Source organism: Meles meles, chromosome 7 (genome assembly GCF_922984935.1).
Source record: "Meles meles chromosome 7, mMelMel3.1 paternal haplotype, whole genome shotgun sequence".
NCBI lineage: Eukaryota > Metazoa > Chordata > Mammalia > Carnivora > Mustelidae > Meles > Meles meles.
Genome location: NC_060072.1, coordinates 17,705,168 through 17,722,646, shown reverse-complemented (window position 1 = coordinate 17,722,646; position 17,479 = coordinate 17,705,168). Strand labels below are relative to the sequence as shown.

Sequence of the window (17,479 nt, the reverse complement as noted above, 5' to 3'; positions counted from 1 at the left end):
AAATATCTCTTCCAGTTGTAAGCATTCTAACCATCTGTTCCATAATAGTGATGCTTGCCCTTGGGATCTACTGAGAAGCAGAGTGATACAGGACAGTGTTTTCGTACTATGAAGCACAGGCCACTGATTGTACATGAGATGCTATAGGAGGTCCATGATTGTGGCATTGAGTAACGTTAAATCACAGTGTGAGAAATCAGTTTCGTTTTAGCTGCAGGCAGGCAACAAAAGCTACCCAGAATTGAATAGCATTGCTCTAATCATATGTATTTGTTTAATCACCTTGTTTTTTTGATAGGAAATAGCTTATTCTATTTATACTAAGGGTATACACCTTCTATGATAAAGTACACATAATTCTTTAAGCGAGTCTACTTAAAACTGTTAAGTCATGCATAAGGCAGAAGAAACACAGATGATGAAAAGTTGAGAAGGCGTTCACTGGTCTACATGGAGCATAAGTACTTGAAGTCTGGAAAGTGTTGGTAGGAGAGGAAAGGGCTAGGATTTCAAGTGAGAGTCAAATAGTGATTCTATCACCTCTTAGCTGTGGGCTCTGGGCAGGTTACTTAACCTCTCTGAGCCTCAGTTTGCTCATCTGCTCCATGAAGACTGTGATTGTAGTGTTAATCATTGTCTCACCTGGGTGGAGAGTTAACAGACGCAACGTGGGCCTGCAAACTCTTACAATTGCTATGTGTTATCATTTCCTGCTACTGTGCATCAGGTGTTGACATTTATTGGCCTCATACTGATCTATTTTCTGGCTCCTAGATCTTTGTCCTCACATTGGTAAAAGGAAGCAGTCAGTCTTCACGGATGTCTTCCAGAGCTATATTCCAAAGCTCAATGATTCTATTGTGCTAACATCCGGCTCCCCTCTGCCTTTCTGGATTCTCAGATTCAGCCAGAGACAACAGGATAATAGACTCAGTTTAAAACCGAACCATAGAGGGGGCTCCTGGGTGGCTCGGTGGGTTGGGGTCTCTGCCTTTGGCTTGGGTCGTGATCCTGGACTCCTGGGATCGAGCCCCGCGTTGGGCTTTCTGCTCAGCGGGGAGCCTCCTTCCCTTCCTCTCGCTGCCTGCCTCTCTGCCTGCTTGTGCTCTCTGTCTGTCAAATAAATAAATAAAAAATCTTAAAAAAAAAAAAAACCGAGCTATAGAGAAATAGAAGGTAAGGAACAAAGTCCTATACTTTTTTTATATGTCTGATTAACATCTACCTGCCACAGCCAGTTTAGGGAAGCAACTCAATGTCTATCACCACCTCTATTTTTTTTTTTTTTTGGTATAAGTATGTCCTGCAATATTTGGGATATACTTACACGAAAATATCATCCATAGTCAATCTGAAATTCATATCTAACTGGATATCTTGTCTTTTCATCTGCTGCATCAGGCAACTCTACCCTGAGGCTAACAGCAACACAGTTAGATTACTATGTTTCCCTCCCAGGTTTACAAACTGCTAGATCCAAAATCAAGGCCAAATCCAGGTTCTGATGGGGCTTGAAGATTATATAATTTAAGGTGATTCTTTAAGACTAAGAACACGAGGGCAGCCCTATCGAGTCCCCTTTCTCTTTGGGAACTTTTCACTATCGCTCAATAAACTTTGTTTTGCTGCCCATCATAAAAAAATAATAATAATAATAAAAAGAACAGGAACATAAAATTTCAACTGCTAAATTAAATAAGAACATGCATATTTATTTAAAATGAGAAAATAAATTATATTTACAAGTTTATAGAAATGTATGACCCCTCTTTGGATAAATCCACCTCTGGATAAAATATTTAACAACTTTCCACAGGCATCATCCTGAAATGATGATTCCCAGAATTGCCTGTGCGAAAACTGTCCATAAAAATCAAAGGATTTTTTTTTAAAAAGCCAAGATGTAGCATCAAAACAGTCCTTTAAAATATCTATTTTTAATAATCATGATTGTCAAAAGCCATAACCTTACTTTTTCGTAACAAAGCCATGTGTGTTCAAAGTAGACAAAAACTGTGACCTGTGGATTGAAGAAAAAAAAATTATTTAAAACAGAATCAACCCAAAAGTCATTTTGTAACGATTAAGAACCATATATTTGATGGTCTGATATGTGGCAAACTGTGGACTCATTCTTCATTATTCTGAATCTAGAACTTTGGAAACAAATATTTCTTGGTTGTATAGTTCCCCTCTTCCAATTAATTTCTCCAGCTGTGCAAACAGTACAAAGGGCCTCCAAGGGGTAATCTTTTGTCTTCAGGGTCCTTTTTTGTTTGTTTGTTTTTTACCTTCTCCAAAACAGCCCTGTCAGCTCTCTGGTTAGCAAATCAGATGATGCTAAGTGAAGAAATGTCACTCGAGAACATCTCCTTGATCCAAAATATCAATCCCATGCATATTTTCTGCCATTGTAACTGCATTCCTTTGACAAGGAAATTTTTACATCCTCAGGGACCCCTTGTGGAAACAGAACTATATCTTACACAAAGTTCAGTCATCATTCCATGAGTATTTACTGAGATCCTACTAAAAGCCCAGCACTGTGCTATGTTCTAGGGATGCACAATGAACAAATCAGTCCTAGTCCCTATCCTCATGGTGCTTTCAATCCTGTGGGGAAAACAGATATTAAAAAGTAATAGGTAAAATAATTAGATTATGGTAAGAGATATGAAGGAACCAACAGAGGTCCGGGGATAAACAGAGCTGGGAGCATTTCATGAAGAGAAATCAGGGGGAAAAACCTCACTGATGAGATGGAATTTGGTCAGAAGGAAGAGCAGGAGCCAGTAGGAGAATATAGAAGGAAACAGCAAAGTGCAAAGGAAAGGAAAGAGCAGGTGCAAAGGTCCTGCGGCCAACAAGAGCTCTGAGTATTCTAAGCACTGCAAGAAGTTCAATGTGACTGGAATGGAATGGGCTAAAGAAGAGACTGCTCAGATGAGACTGGAGACAAACTGTTCTGTCTGTTAAGGAGTTTTGATTCTATTTCAAATGCATGCAACTCCCTCCATCAGTGTTTATCTGCACTAAAGTCTGCAAACCAAATGTTTTCAAACATTCCTACAGAAATTCTGATGGTAAAGGAGAGTGAACACTCAAACTCGTCCACAATTGGCTCTAAAATACAAGTTTCTTGCGTTACCTTCAGATTCCTGAACACTGCATAGGAATGAGGGAAAATGGGGTGCCTGGGTGGCTCAGTCGGTTAAGCAGCTGCCTTCAGCTCAGGTCATGATCCCAGGGTCCTGAGATCAAGCCCTGCATCGGGCTCCCTGATCAGCAGAGAACCTGCTTCTCCCTTTCCCTCTGCCTGACGCTCTGCCTACTTGTGGTCTTTCTCCACCTCTCTAATAAATAAATAAAATCTTAAAAAAAAAAAAGAATGAGGAAAAATAATGACTCCTCTGGTTGCTAGCAGAGGTCCTCTCAGAGAGAAAACTCTGTTTTCATGAAGTCAAAGTGTTCCATGCTTGGATGGGGTGGGCAGGGATGAGAGAAGAACATGTTAAATGGGTCCACATAAATGATGACCTGGAATCCTGGGGTTGGCAGCAGCACAAGAACAGTATGTGCGGAGGAGAAAGATCCCCTTGTGGGGGCTGCCCCTTGCTCAGGAGAAGTTTTTTCCTTATGATAATGGCACCAGGATTTTCAATAACTGGGAGGCCCAATGTTCAGTCCACAGTCTTCTGCCATGTTCTGCACCGTCTAATCCCCACCCTACTGTTTGGGGGAAATCAAGGAAAGGGGGTCCTTGTTGGACATGGAGACTAGGGGAGAGATGCAACCGAGACCAAGTTCTGTGGGCACTTTCAATGTAAGGCAATGTAAGCCATCAGGAAGTTGCGGGAATTTTGGAGAGGCTATTGGGTGGGGAAATATGAGTCCGTTTTACTTGAATCTCCAAATCTAGGGCTGCTGGAAGAAATCTTAACCTTTTTTCAGATATCAGTCTCAAAAGTCTGCTGATGACCACAGACCTCTTTCTAGAATGTTTTGTAAAGCTTAAAGAATATATTGTTTCATAAAGAAAATCAATTACAGAATTTTATTTTTTTTAAAGATTTATTTATTTATTTGACAGAGATTGCAAGTAGGCAGAGAGGCAAGCAGAGAGAGAGGAGGAAGCAGGCTCCCTGCTGAGCAGAGAGCCTGATGCGGGGCTCGATCCCAGGACCCTGGGATCATGACCTAAGCTGAAGGCAGAGGCTTTAACCCACTGAGCCACCCAGGCGCCCCTAATTACAGAATTTTAAAGGAAAGGAAGTCATCAGCACGTTGGGGACAAAAACCCCAAAGTTGTGACATAATACATATATTTCTTTATTAAGTAACAACCGTTAGCTAAGGTAATTAGTAACTGTCCGTTGAGGTAGTGGTGAGATTTAAAAATGTGTGAGCTACCTGAACAACTGTAATGTGATATGAAAGTATCTGATTTCTACAGGGGATGATGGCACAGATACACGGTAACTTCTGTGATTTGTCATCTACATTCACAATTGAAAGAAAACCTCAGGTCTGCTTAGAGGCTAGTGAAAGCGAAGACGTTTTTAGGTATGCCTAAGTGACTCAGTCAGTTAAGCAAACGGCTCAGGTCATGATCTCAGGGTTGTGGGCTTCCCGCTTAGTGGGGAGTCTGCTTGAGATTCTCTCTCCCTCTGCCTCTCCCCCCCACCTCTCCACCTCTGCCTCAGCTGCCACCCCCACCCCTCACCCCTGCCTTGCACATGCAGGAGCACTCTCTCTCCTTCCCTCTGCAAAAAAAAAATAATATATATATATATATTTATATATATATACACACACATATATACATATATGTATATATATGAAAAATATGTACATATTAAAAATATATAAATATATACACACATATATATTTGTGTATATATATATTTATATATATGTGTGTATATATATTTATATAAATATATATATGTGTATACATATATATATTTTTTTTTGGCAGAGGGAGGGAGAGAGAGTGCTCCTGCATGTGCAAGGCATATGTGTATATGTACATATACATATTATATATGTATATATATAATATATATGCATATATATATACATATATAATATGTATATGTACATATACACACACAAACACACATATATAAATAAAACACATATATATAAATATAATAAAAAATATATATTTTTTCTCTTAGTACATGAAATCCTGTGAAATGTATCCATGGACACTTTGGTGGTCTGTGTGCCCCAAGTTAAAGGTTAGACCCCCTGGGATAGATAGACCCAACTGCCATCTGGGTCAAAACAACGTTTTCGCTGTTTGATCATCTAGAAAAACTGCTGCTCTGGGATGATTTGCTAGGTTTGACCTGAGGGTTTTCATAGGCCCCAGTTCACGATGTGACACGCCAGGTGACGGAAAGGGTGAGACCCCAGTCCTAGGCCAAACATCAGAGAGGGGCAGGCTGACTTCCAGGGGGACTGCCAGAGGGAGGAGTGCAAATGGAAAAGAAAGCCCTCCAAGGAAGGCTGGAGGGCTGCCAGAGACAGACCTGGGATAAGATTTCCTCTTTTGCACTGCTGTACCCACTAAAGGTCATGAAAATGCCCACATTTGCAACTTCATGTAGACTGATGGTGAAACGTCCTCTGCTATATTGAAGACTGCAGAAGATCAAGGAGGGGCCAGGATACAAAACAGAGGGGGACTTTCACTTGATATTCCCACAGGACTTACACTGCACTTATATCATAACCAACACGGCACTCGGCCCCGAACAATTAAAATGGGCCCCAGGTACGAACGGTTGCAACAGACCCAGCCGATAGGTTCTAATAAACAGAAGACTTGGCACCTGCAGAATGTTGAATCATGGGATGTATTATCTATTCAAATAGATAGTTATGCACAGGAGAGTCTAAGCACGCGCGCATACACACAGAGATGTTACCAGGCCAAATTTTTAAACAGACACCTTGGCTTTGCAAAATACAAATTGAGGGCAAGGTCTAAGAGGCCTATCAACTAAATATATTCCAGGAACAGCATCTTTTAACAGGAGAGCCCCAACTGCTTCTTCAGAGAATAAAGAACTGGTCGACGGGAACAATTTTTCTGCCAAGACTTTGGACACATGTTAACAAGGTGATTTCTTTGTGGTCTTCTGGATTTCCATAAATTTCATATTATCATCTTCCATAGTGAGAAAGAAGCTTTCACCCAGAGAAACACAAATTGTATTTTAGTATATGTGGTGTTTTGTTTTGTTTTTAATAGGCTTCCTTTCTGTGATACAAGTCATTTATTAAAGACATAGTATCAGCTTCAAAATTTGACTTCTTGGATTTTAAATATTTAAATATTTACACACAGTAGAATTCACTTTTTTGGTTATACCATTCTATATATTTTAATACATGCATAAATTCTTCTGCTAAGAATTTATTGTATGTTGTACTAATTATACTAAGAATTTATTGTATCTTGGATGAATTCTTGTACAACAAATGGAATAGATAACAAGTCCAACACCTCCAAAGAATTCTCTTGTGCTACCTTTTTGCAGGCAGAACCTGCCCAACACCTAGCCCCTTGAAAACACCAATCTGTTCCCTGTTCCTGTAGTTTTGCCATTTCCAGACTGCCATATAATTGGGATCATGCAGTACACAATCTTTTGAGACTTCTTTCACTTAGCGTGATGTATTTGGGATTCATACTTGCTATTGAGTGTGTCAATAGTTTTTCCCTTTATCATTGTTAAGTAGTATTCCATTGCACGGATGCGCCACAGTTTACCCATTCACCTACTGAAGGACATCTGAGTTATTTCCTGTGTTTTTATGATTATGAATAAAGTTTCTGTAAACACTTATTTACAGGATTCGGTGTGATTTTAAGTTTTCTATGGTAAATACTTAGAAATCAGATTGCGGGGCACCTGGGTAGCTCAGTGGGTTAAACCTCTGCCTTCAGCTCAGGTCATGATCTCAGGGTCCTAGGATCAAGCCCCACATCAGGCTTTCTGCTCAGCAGGGTGCCTGCTTCCCCCTCTCTGCCTGCCTCTCTGCCTACTTATGATCTCTCTCTCTCTCTTTCTCTCTGTTAAATAAATGAATAAAATATTTTTTAAAAAAAGAAATCAGATTGCAGGATCAATTGGTAAATGTGTATTTAACTTCTTAAGAAAGAGCTTATCTAAATAAATAAAAACTTTAAAAAATGGGGGAAGGGGATGTGATGTCTGGGTGGTTCAGTTGGTTAAATGTCTGCCTTCAGCTCATGTCATGATCCTGCGATCCTGGGATGGAACCCACATCAGGCTCCCTGCTCAACAGGGAGTCTGCTTCTCCCTACCCCATGCTGTTGTGCTCTCACTTGCTCTCTCTCTTTCCCAAATAAATAAATAAGATATTTAAGAAAAGAAAGAAAGGAAGAAAGAGTGTGGCTATTAAAAAAAGTAAATAACAATTTGTCTTGAGAACCCAAAGTTTATTTTATTTTATTTTTTTAAAGATTTTATTCATTTATTTGATAGATAGAGATCACAAGTAGGCAGAGAGGCAGGCAGAGAGGAGCAGGAAGCAGGCTCCCCGCGGAGCAGAGAGCCTGATGCGGGGCTCGATCCCAGGACCCTGGGACCATGACCTGAGCCGACAGCAGAGGCTTTAACCCACTGAGACACCCAGGCGCCCCCCAAAGTTTATTTTAAAATTAAGTTGCTCCCGGGGCGCCTGGGTGGCTCAGTGGGTTAAAGCCTCTGCCTTCCGCTCAGGTCATGATCTCAGGGTCCTGGGATCGAGCCCCACATCGGGCTCTCTGCTCTGCAGGGAGCCTGCTTCCTCCTCTCTCTCTGCCTGCCTCTCTGCCTAGTTGTGATTTCTCTCTGTCAAATAAATAAAATATTTTAAAAAAAAATTAAGTTGCCCCCTCTCCGTTATGGTCCTTCAAAGAAACTTGTAAACTTGACACTTGACTGGAGGCAGCAGTCAGCAAACAGGGAATACTAACCTTTAGAAACCAGCAGCATGACAGAGAGCCTCTGGGAGGCAGTATGAAGGCCAGATGCCATAGTGCCCCAGGGCTCCCTCATGAATCTCAGTGTTGTGAGAACTTGTTGGCAGTGATCTCGGGAAACTCTTCAATAGAAAACTCTTTAATTCACTGTAAAGAACCAGCTACAACTTCCCTTTTATTTCCTCAGGCTCTAGACTTAGGATACATGTACACAGGCCCCTTCTCCTCCTCTCGTCTTGTACCCTGAATACAACTGAGTCAAAGTAGCATGTTACTTAGGACTCTTTGGATATTGATTTTGGGTACTTTTTAACCATTTATGATTTCAGATGATATGCATTCAGCTGACTCTTTGAGATGATATAAGCTTACAGTGGTCTCTGGACACATGTCCCCTCTTCCCCACTCCATGAAGGAAGGAAGTCTAGCACCCTGGGAGAGAATGAGGGCAAGGGCAAAAGGATCTGAGACTGAGTCCCTGGAGCCAGCTCTACCCTGGGCATCCCCATTCGTCAAACCCATAAGTTCCCCTTTTCTTCCTTAAGTTCCTCTGAAATGACATTGTCTTGCAAACAAGAGCCCTTATAAACACATTTCCTGTGGCCAGAATTGTGTGCACCTATGGAGAGAGGTTTGCAGGGCTAGGTAATAATGACAGCTACCATTTATTGCACACCTAATTTGCACCTAGCTCTATGCTGACCAGGCCCATCGTCTACTTTAACTCTTACAACACTTTTCAGGAGGTATGTTACCATCCCCAGGATCCGAATGAGAAAATTGTGGCTCAGAGAGGTTCAGTAACTTGCTCAAAATCACACAGCTACTAAATGGCAGAGCAGGAATGTGAAATGAGGGTTCTCTGACTTCAAAGCCCATGCTCTTTAAGCACAAAGAGCTGGAGGTCTTGAAGGTCATTCTGGCTATCCTAGGAGCAGGGGAGGCGGGCTCCAGATGGAGCGTCAGTCAAGTTTGGTCTGCTTGCCCCTGAGTGCTTGGTGACTACAACTACTGAGAACATGCCAGAAGCAGAGAGAGAGTGCAGACTAGTCCAAGAAGGAGGCTCATCTTTCCCCCATCCAGCATGTTGCCTACTCGAAAATCCCTTCAAGACAAAACAAAAGGCTCCAGGAAACTGACAATGGCACATCTAGTCACAAGGCACAGCAGCGGCGAGTCAAGGAGAGAAAATTCCTGAAGCAGATGCTGGGAGAAAACTTTCCAAGCAGCTTTCAGAATAAAGGCAGGAGTGGAGTCCTGGAGAGGCATGGACTTCCAAAAGAAAGTCTGTCTTACTAAATTTTTTAAAAATAGGAAATCAGAAAGATTTGGCATCCTCTTCCTCTTCAGTTTCATCTTCTGTCTGATGGTGGCACTTTCTGTGTAAGCTGCTATAAATTGCTGTTTCTGGTACAGGCAGACTCTAATAGACGAACGCATTCTAATAGATTAAGTAGGAGCTTGAGAAATGTTTGCACCTCCTGGATACAAGCTAATGGTGTGGATTTGGTAGAGGGATCAGAGGGGTAAAGAGGTTGAAAACTGATGGAGGAAGTCAGGGACACGTGCTGCAGGGACCAGCTGGGGGATATCCTAAGACCCCATAGAATAAGAGGCAGAGACCTGGCGTGGGGAGAAACGGGAATGTTTGGGGCAGAGCCTGGGAGAGCATCTGGTGGCTTAACACGGTTCCTGCATGTAAAGAAATGCTTGCTTGCCTCTGAACTTTGGTTCATGGAGTCCCTCCTGCCTGGAATGCCCTTTCCCCTCCTCTTTCCCCAGTAAACAGTCACTTGTTCTTTCAAGACTCAATTCAGGCATGACCTCCTTCAAGAAGTCTTATCTGATTACCCTGCCTGGGCGCTGATCTCCATTCCTATCCCTCTCCCTGCACTCAGAACACTGCTCAAATTTTATGGGTGTGCCTGTCTTTTCCCCTAAATCATGAGATGACTGAGGACAGGCACTGTGCTTTGACCACTCTGTGCGCCTCTGTGCGCCTCAACAAATGTGTGTGGAATGAATGAATGAGAAACAGGAAAGAGAAAGAAAGGGAAGGAAGCTCTTGTCCTTTTCCTCAATCCCAGGAAGAAAGGGGGCAGCGTGCCATTACTTGGGGGAAAAGGCCAGAAGGAGAGGACTATGGATCTCTTCCTGGAATAAAAGCAGAGGGCTCTGGTCTTTTTTCAGCCTTTTTCTGACCATCAAAACAAGAAGGCTCAAAACTGTGTTCCCTGCACTTTTGTAAGCTTTCCTAGCCCACGTGACTCCTGCGTGGCGGCTTCTCCACAGGAGTAAATAGCCAAGCCTTTGGCATTAAAGAGCCCCTGGGCTTGTCTTCAAGACAGGAAGAAAGATAGAGCCTCACGGGCTGTGTTGGACAGAGGGATTCCCTAGGCAAGGCACTGGGAGGTGGTACCTTCAAAGAGCCGTGGAAAGAAGGCTGAGGTCCTGGGACCTGTGACTAGGAAGGAAAGGAGAGTTCAGAGAATGGTCTGGACCTGAGAAGTGACCATTAAGTTTAAAAATGGACCCCTGAAGACCTTATACAGGGAGCTATTTTACCAGATGCCAAAGAACTCGGGCCTATGGCCAAATCTGGAAAGAATGTTTTAAGACCTGGCAGTGGCTAAGTGACTTAGCTCTTCCTTGGAAGAAAAGGCCAAAGTGGCAAGGATTCCAGAAAAATATTTCAAAAATCAGAGCCCCTGGGGCGCCTGGGTGGCTCAGTGGATTAAGCCGCTGCCTTCGGCTCAGGTCATGATCTCAGGGTCCTGAGATCGAGCCCCGCGTCGGGCTCTCTGCTCCGCAGGGAGCCTGCTTCCTCCTCTCTCTCTGCCTGCCTCTCTGCCTACTTGTGATCTCTCTCTCTGTCAAATAAATAAAATAAAATCTTTAAAAAAAAAAAAAATCAGAGCCCCTAAGTTTCAGTCTACAAGCCAACTTTAATCTGTGCATAGGGGCTTTCAGTATTGCTAAATTGAGAAGGAATCTAAAGCTATCACCAGAGTTGGTTAAAAAAGAAAGAGCTCTGATTGATTAATCCCATCTGCTCTGGGTTTAGGTAAGGAAAAGGAATAGGAAAGAATTTGGAAATCAGAACGAAAGATAAAAGAGGAGGTGCCTTTTTTTTTTTTTTTTTTTTTTCCCTTTGGAGAGAGAGAAAGAGCACAAGCCAGTGGGGAGAGGCAGATGGAGAGGGAAAAGCAAACTTCCTGCTTACCAGGAAGCCCAACATGGGGCTCGATCTCAGGACCCTGTGCTCAATCCCAGGACCCCAGGATCATGATCTGAGCCAAACAAAGGCAGAAGCTTGACCGACTGAGTGACCCAGGTGCCCCAAGAGGGGGCTCCTTAAAGATATTATTGAATAACTTTAATCTGGCAGGGCCTGTACCTGAATGGAAATATCATGGGCTTCGTCCTTATAAAGAGCTTTCAATCCTGGTTCTGCCCCATTTCTTAGCCAGGCAAGCCTGGACAATTTACAAGACCCAGTGAGTAAAATGTGACTGCACTGCAGATTGAATGAAATAGCCAATAATAATAACAGGTAGCGCACAGCAATTTCTACATGCCAGGCATTTTTCTTTTTTTAAGATTTTATTTATCTATTTATTTGACAGCGAGAGAGAGAGAAGCAGGCTCCCTGCCAAGCAGAGAGCCAATGTGGGACTCGATCCCAGGACTCCTGAGATCATGACCCGAGCCGAAGGCAGCGGCTTAACCCACTGAGCCACCCAGGCGCCCCTACATGCCAGGCATTTTTTTTTTAATGACATTTCCGTACATTCACTAATTCAATCCTCACAACAATCCATAAAGTTACTCTCCCTGATTTACCACGGGGAATGACACAGTTAATGAGTGGCAGAGATTCCCACCCAGGCAGCCTGGCTCTGAGTGAACTCATTTGTAACCATCTTAATAGATACTGTAGCCAACCACTTTCCTTTGCTGATTGCAATCATTATGTCAAGCAACTGACATAAGCTCAGAGATTTAACTTCCCTCCATAAGTCAGGCAACCCTGCAGTTTGCACGTGCATAAAACATTGTACAGAGTACTGCCTAAGCCAAACGAGCTACAAAGTCACCAACAAGACAAGAGCATGCGTTCACCTGAAGAAAAGAGATAGAAAGACAAAATCGGGACTCGGGAATTGGGTTCTCACAAAACATTCCTGGCCTTTTTTATTTTTTGCTCTAGCATAAATTGTTTACTCAAGATCCACCAAAATACACAGGACAGAGAAACCGGATGAGGGAGTCTCCGTTTTGTGGAGGACCTGTTCTGCTTTCTCCTGTGTTGAGATGAAGCATTCTTTCACAAAATGGTTTTGGAGCAGGTGTCAACAAACTATGAGCCCTATATTAAATCCTGCCTATTTTTTTGTAAGTAAAGTTTTATGGGAACATAACCAGGTTTATTCTTTGACATTTGGTCTCTGGCTCATCTCACACTAAATGGCAGATCTGAGTAGGTGCAAAACAGACCACATGGCTTGCGCAGCCACCAATTTGGCCCTTTGCAGAAAAACTGCTGATCCCAGCCGTCCACTTTAGGCCAGATTTTCTATAGATCAGTGTGGCACAGGTGATCATTTCAGGCCCTTAACTAGGGAAGAAAAAACACCACATTCCCCCTTGGTGTTGGCTAGGGAAGGTGAGAAATAGCAAGTCCATAAGAGGAACCAAAATGAAAACAAACGTGGCTGAACCAGGATACTGCAAATTGTGCTCTGAGAAATGTTAATCAATGTTATGTGATAAAGCAGCTCTGGGGGTCAATCGGGAACTTTAGTGGTAAACAACCTTAAGCAGATTTCTCTACTGCAGGACTTCTCAGGACCTTTAAAATGCCATTAATGCCTTGAGATCACTCAGAGGGTCATATGGTTCACAGAATATATTTTCCCCATGGGTCTATGGTCTTCAGAACATTCTTTGGGAAATGTTGAAATAAAAGAAGTATTTAGAATCATGCTCCCCGGGAACTAGAAAACTCTGTGAACTGTGGCTTGGTGAGCATGTCTTTTTCTCATCAAGTAAAAAGAATGAAGAAGAAATAAAAAGAGCCAGGGTGGGGAAAAAAAGAAAGAAAGGTGTTTGAAGGGAAGAAGGAAGGAAGCAGAGCCCTGGAGAAATACATGGGAGGAGCTGAGGGACTATCAGAGGGAACGATGTGCCGAAGGCTGGGCTGCCACCACACAGAACGTGTGGCCACGTCCATCATCACCATGGTCATCGCCAGCACCACCAAGGGCCTCACTACTCCGCAGATTCTATGTTATGTCCTTTAGACCTACGATGTCACTTCATTCCCATTTTACAGATGAAGAAATAGAGGCCCAGAGAAGTAAGTATTCAGAGTCAAAGCTTAAAAAGCTGATAAGTGTCAAAGCATAGATTCAACTCTGGGATCTGGTCCCAGAGCCCATGTTCTCACCACAGCACTGCCCTGCTCTGCTTGTCCCTGAATTCAACGGAGGGTGGTAAGCACAAACAGGTTTCTGTACAGAAAGGTGACATGAAGCCATTTGAAGGAAGAGACAAAACAAACCAACCAATGTCACTTTGATAACTGACAACACGGGGAGACAGTAGGAGGACCGATTCCCCCCTCCACCCCACAGGACGACCAGATGTTTAGATAGCATCATGTTTCCCCCCTCTCCCTCTTTTTACTTTTTTTAAAAAAGATTTTATTTATTTGACAGAGAGAGATCACAAGTAGATAGAGAGGAAGGCAAAGAGAGAGGAGAAAGCAGGTTTCCGGCTGAACAGAGAGCCCAATGCGGTACTCCATCCCAGGACCCTGAGATCATGACCTGAGTCGAAGGCAGTGGCTTAACCCACTGAGCCACCCAGGTGCCCCTCCCTCTTTTTACTCTTGTGTTAACTGTTCCTTCTTAACTCCTATCATAAGTTATCTATCAGGCTTACCCAAGGTCCTACATTTGCTCCTAAAGTGAACATAAGATAAATTTTGAATGTTAAGAAAGCATTTTCAACCCAAACACAACAACGACTGTATTTATAAGCCTCATTTAGATTTCCACAACTACCAAGTCTTTTTTTTCCAGGTTCTGAAAACATGAATCACAGCTCAGTGCAATCTTCTGTGGCTCAGAAATGTACCTGCATTTAAATACTCGCATTTGTCCAGGTCCTAGCTCACCACTGACTTCCAGGCTTAAAATATGATGAAAACAGTAAATCACACTGGTCAGGGGAGTTAAACCCAGGTCTGGAAAAGCAGTCCAGCATGTGAAAACTTGCAGAGAGTATCTTGGATTTGCTGCAATAGCCAAAAAAAAAAAAAAAAGAAAGAAAGAAAAAAGAAAAGAAAAGAAAAGAAAAATGGTTGCCTCGACATGCTACAAACATTAGCTGGGAGTTCCTGAAGGCAAAGTTCATGTGGGACAATCCACCTCTGATTTACGTTCTTGAGTCTACAGCAAAACAAAGGGCTGCTGCAGGCGGGCCAGGGTAGAATGGAAAGGCTGCCACACTGCTTTACCTGTGAACGGTGAGGGCGGGCTTTGGGCTCCTCCGTCCAGAAGAGCTGTAGGGCAGAGCATTCAACTCCTGGCTGGCCTGGGGCTGCTGCCCTTCCCGCTGCTTCGCTGCTTCTAAGATCCCATTGGAAAGCCCAAAGGGTTGGAGAGTCCCAAGGCCAATATTACATTTCCGAGAGCGTATTCCTCCCCCGGCCCCCAACACCCCCCCCCCTTTGCTTGCGTTGACTTTGGAGAGGCTCGGGTTTCTTCCACTCCGGTGCTGGAGCAGCTGGGAGAGCTGGGAATCAGGCGTTGCGCTAGCTGCGGGGTGAGGCGGCCCCTGAAACCACTTCCAGATGTGCTTGGCAGGCTGGCTTGCATGGCCAGACTTCCTCTCGCATCCTCCTCCAGCAGCCTGCGTGCAAATCGTTTCAAAAACAAGGCAGCTCTGGAGGAAAAGATTCAAAACCGGGGGAAAAGCAAATGCTTGGAGGGTGGATTTCCACCACACGTTGGGTCTAAGGTAAACTTTGAAAGAGCAGAAATGGAAAAATGAAGTTCATACTGATTTTCAGAATCTTGTTTCTCCTGAAATCCCCTAGTCGTTAAAATGCTGTGGTCCCCAAATTAAAGCTCAGCTAACAGCTATGGTCTCATTTTACCAACGCAATGACCGCAATGGAGGTTTTAAGATGGTATGTTTTGAGCCTGAACATGGAAAAGAATCAGGCAGGGAATCAACCCCACCCAGGTCTGGACTGTTCTGTTTCTGCTATTGATTCTCAGAAACCCAGGAAATGGTGCCAGCACTTTGCCTGTAATCATGGAATTTATTTCTGCAAACTCTTTCCCTAGCTCCTAAAAGGAAATGAGGATCCCTTTGCTCACTGGCTCTTTCTAAAGTGGCATTTCCTGATAGAAATATAATGCAGGCCACCAGAAAATTTTAAATATTCTAGCAGTCACCTTAAGATAAGTACAAAGACGGGGCACCTGGCTGGCTCAGTCTGAAGAGTGTTTACGTTGTGAGTTTGAGCCCCATGATGAATGTAGAGATTGCTTAAATAACTAAATAAACTTTTAAAGAGAGAGAGAGAGAGAGGAGAATAACCATGTGCCAGGCACTGGGCTGAGCGTTAAAAGAAAAAAAAAAAAAGGTAAGTACAAAGAGGTAAAAATTAATTTTAATGATATATTTTATTTAACCCAATATATACAAAATGCAATTTCAACATGTAATTAATGTAAAGTATTACTAACTGGATATTTTACATTCTTTTGTGTGATAAGTCTGAAGTCTGCTGTGTGTCTTACACTTGCAGCACATCTCAATTCAAACACCAAATTTCATCAGAAACAATTGATACATCTTTAGATTTCATGTAATGGATGGTTTAAAAATTAGACTCACATACTCAGGTTGTTCCAAGCATACTTAAAAGTTTGCAAACAACTGAATCAAGTATCAGTTTTTCAACTTAAATTCATTAACACTACGTAAAATGTAAAAACCTGTTCCTCGGTTGTACCAGCCACATTTTAAATGCTCAGTAATCAGTGCCCTAGTGGCGACTGTATTGAACAGTGACGTTCTAAAGGGTTTAGTGGGTTTGTTTGTTTTTTCAGAGTTGAACTTGGAGAGTGGGAGTATCTGGAATAGATTCCCTTTGTGTAGAACTTTGAACAATGACAAACATCTTCACATCTTCTATTTCATTTTCTTCTCATAACATTTCCGCTAGGTAAGTTGAGCAGAGACGTTCACCCCAGTTTGCAAACTGAGGCTTTTAAGAATGTTAGAGTCCCAGGGGCGCCTGGGTGGCTCAGTGGGTTAAAGCCTCTGCCTTTGGCTCAGGTCATGATCTCAGGGTCCTGGGATCAAGCCCCGCATCAGGCTCTCTGCTCAGCAGGGAGCCTGCTTCCACCCCTCTCTCTCTCTCTCTCTGCCTGCCTCTCTGCCTACTTGTGATCTGTCTGTGAAACAAATAAATAAAATCTTTAAAAGAAAAAAAAAGAAGAAGAATGTTGGAGTCCTAAGAGTCCTAGAGTCACCAACTTGAGGAAGCCAGGACTGGAATTCCCATCAGCACCTCACACCTGTTCCTTACCTGAGGCATGCTTCACATACGAGGATCTCTACGTACAACTCTACAGGTGAAACTATGCCCAGGGCTTTGACATTCTTCACCTGGGGAGCCTTCAGCATCTGGGCCCTGTTTGTATGGAGTTATCCTCTGCCCTGGAGGTGTTCTCTTACATATTCCTATCCTGAAGCCCTTGGACAATTCAGCAAGTGTGCCATTTTTCTTTGGAGCAGGCTGAACATTCTGCTATTCCTCTTTTCTCTTTACTCCCAGGATGTGGACTGTAGTGAAAAGAAGAGCCATCTGTACCTCAATGTTTACAGCAGCAATGGCCATGGTCGCCAAACTGTGGAAAGAACCAAGATGCCCTTCAACGGATGAATGGATAAGGAAGATGTGGTCCATATACACGATGGAGTATTGTGCCTCCATCAGAAAGGATGAATACCCAACTTTTGTAGCAACATAGACGGGACTGGAAGAGATTATGCTGAGCGAGTCAAGTATCATATGGTCTCACTTATTTGCGGAGCATAACAAAAAACATGGAGGACATGGGAAGATGGAGAGGAGAAGGGAATTGAGAGAAATTGGAAGGGGAGATGAACCATGAGAGACTACGGACTCTGAAAAACAACCTGAAGGTTTTGAAGGGGCGGGGGGGTGGGTGGGAGGTTGGGGGAACCAGGTGGAGGATAATAGAAAGGGCACGTATTGCATGGAGCACTGAGTGTGGTGCAAAAACAATGAATACTGTTACGCTGAAAATAAACAAATAAAAAAAAGAAAGAAAGAAAAGAAAGCACAACTTGACCCAGTGTGTTCGCTAGCAGACATAGTGATCCTGTATTTATCTTTGGTTGTGGCAGGTCAGTTTGATCCAGAGATCG

The 17,479-nt window shown here is 43.1% G+C and overlaps 1 protein-coding gene across 2 annotated transcripts in view; it reads right to left on the bottom strand.

The window, feature by feature from the left end:
- Window positions 1-14,657, bottom strand: part of GLT8D2 (glycosyltransferase 8 domain containing 2) — a 38,274-nt gene extending 23,617 nt beyond the window's left edge. Inside the window, exons 1-2 of one of the 2 annotated variants that reach the window (XM_046013399.1) lie at window positions 14,526-14,651; window positions 1,973-2,020 (exon numbers count right to left, since the gene is read on the bottom strand). In XM_046013399.1, coding sequence (XP_045869355.1) covers window positions 1,973-1,991 — 19 coding nt within the window. In that variant the 5' untranslated portion in view covers window positions 1,992-2,020; window positions 14,526-14,651. Of the gene's footprint in view, window positions 1-1,972; window positions 2,021-14,525 lie in introns of both variants that reach the window. The other variant, XM_046013398.1, reaches the window with a different exon arrangement.
- Window positions 14,658-17,479: the final 2,822 nt, after the last annotated feature.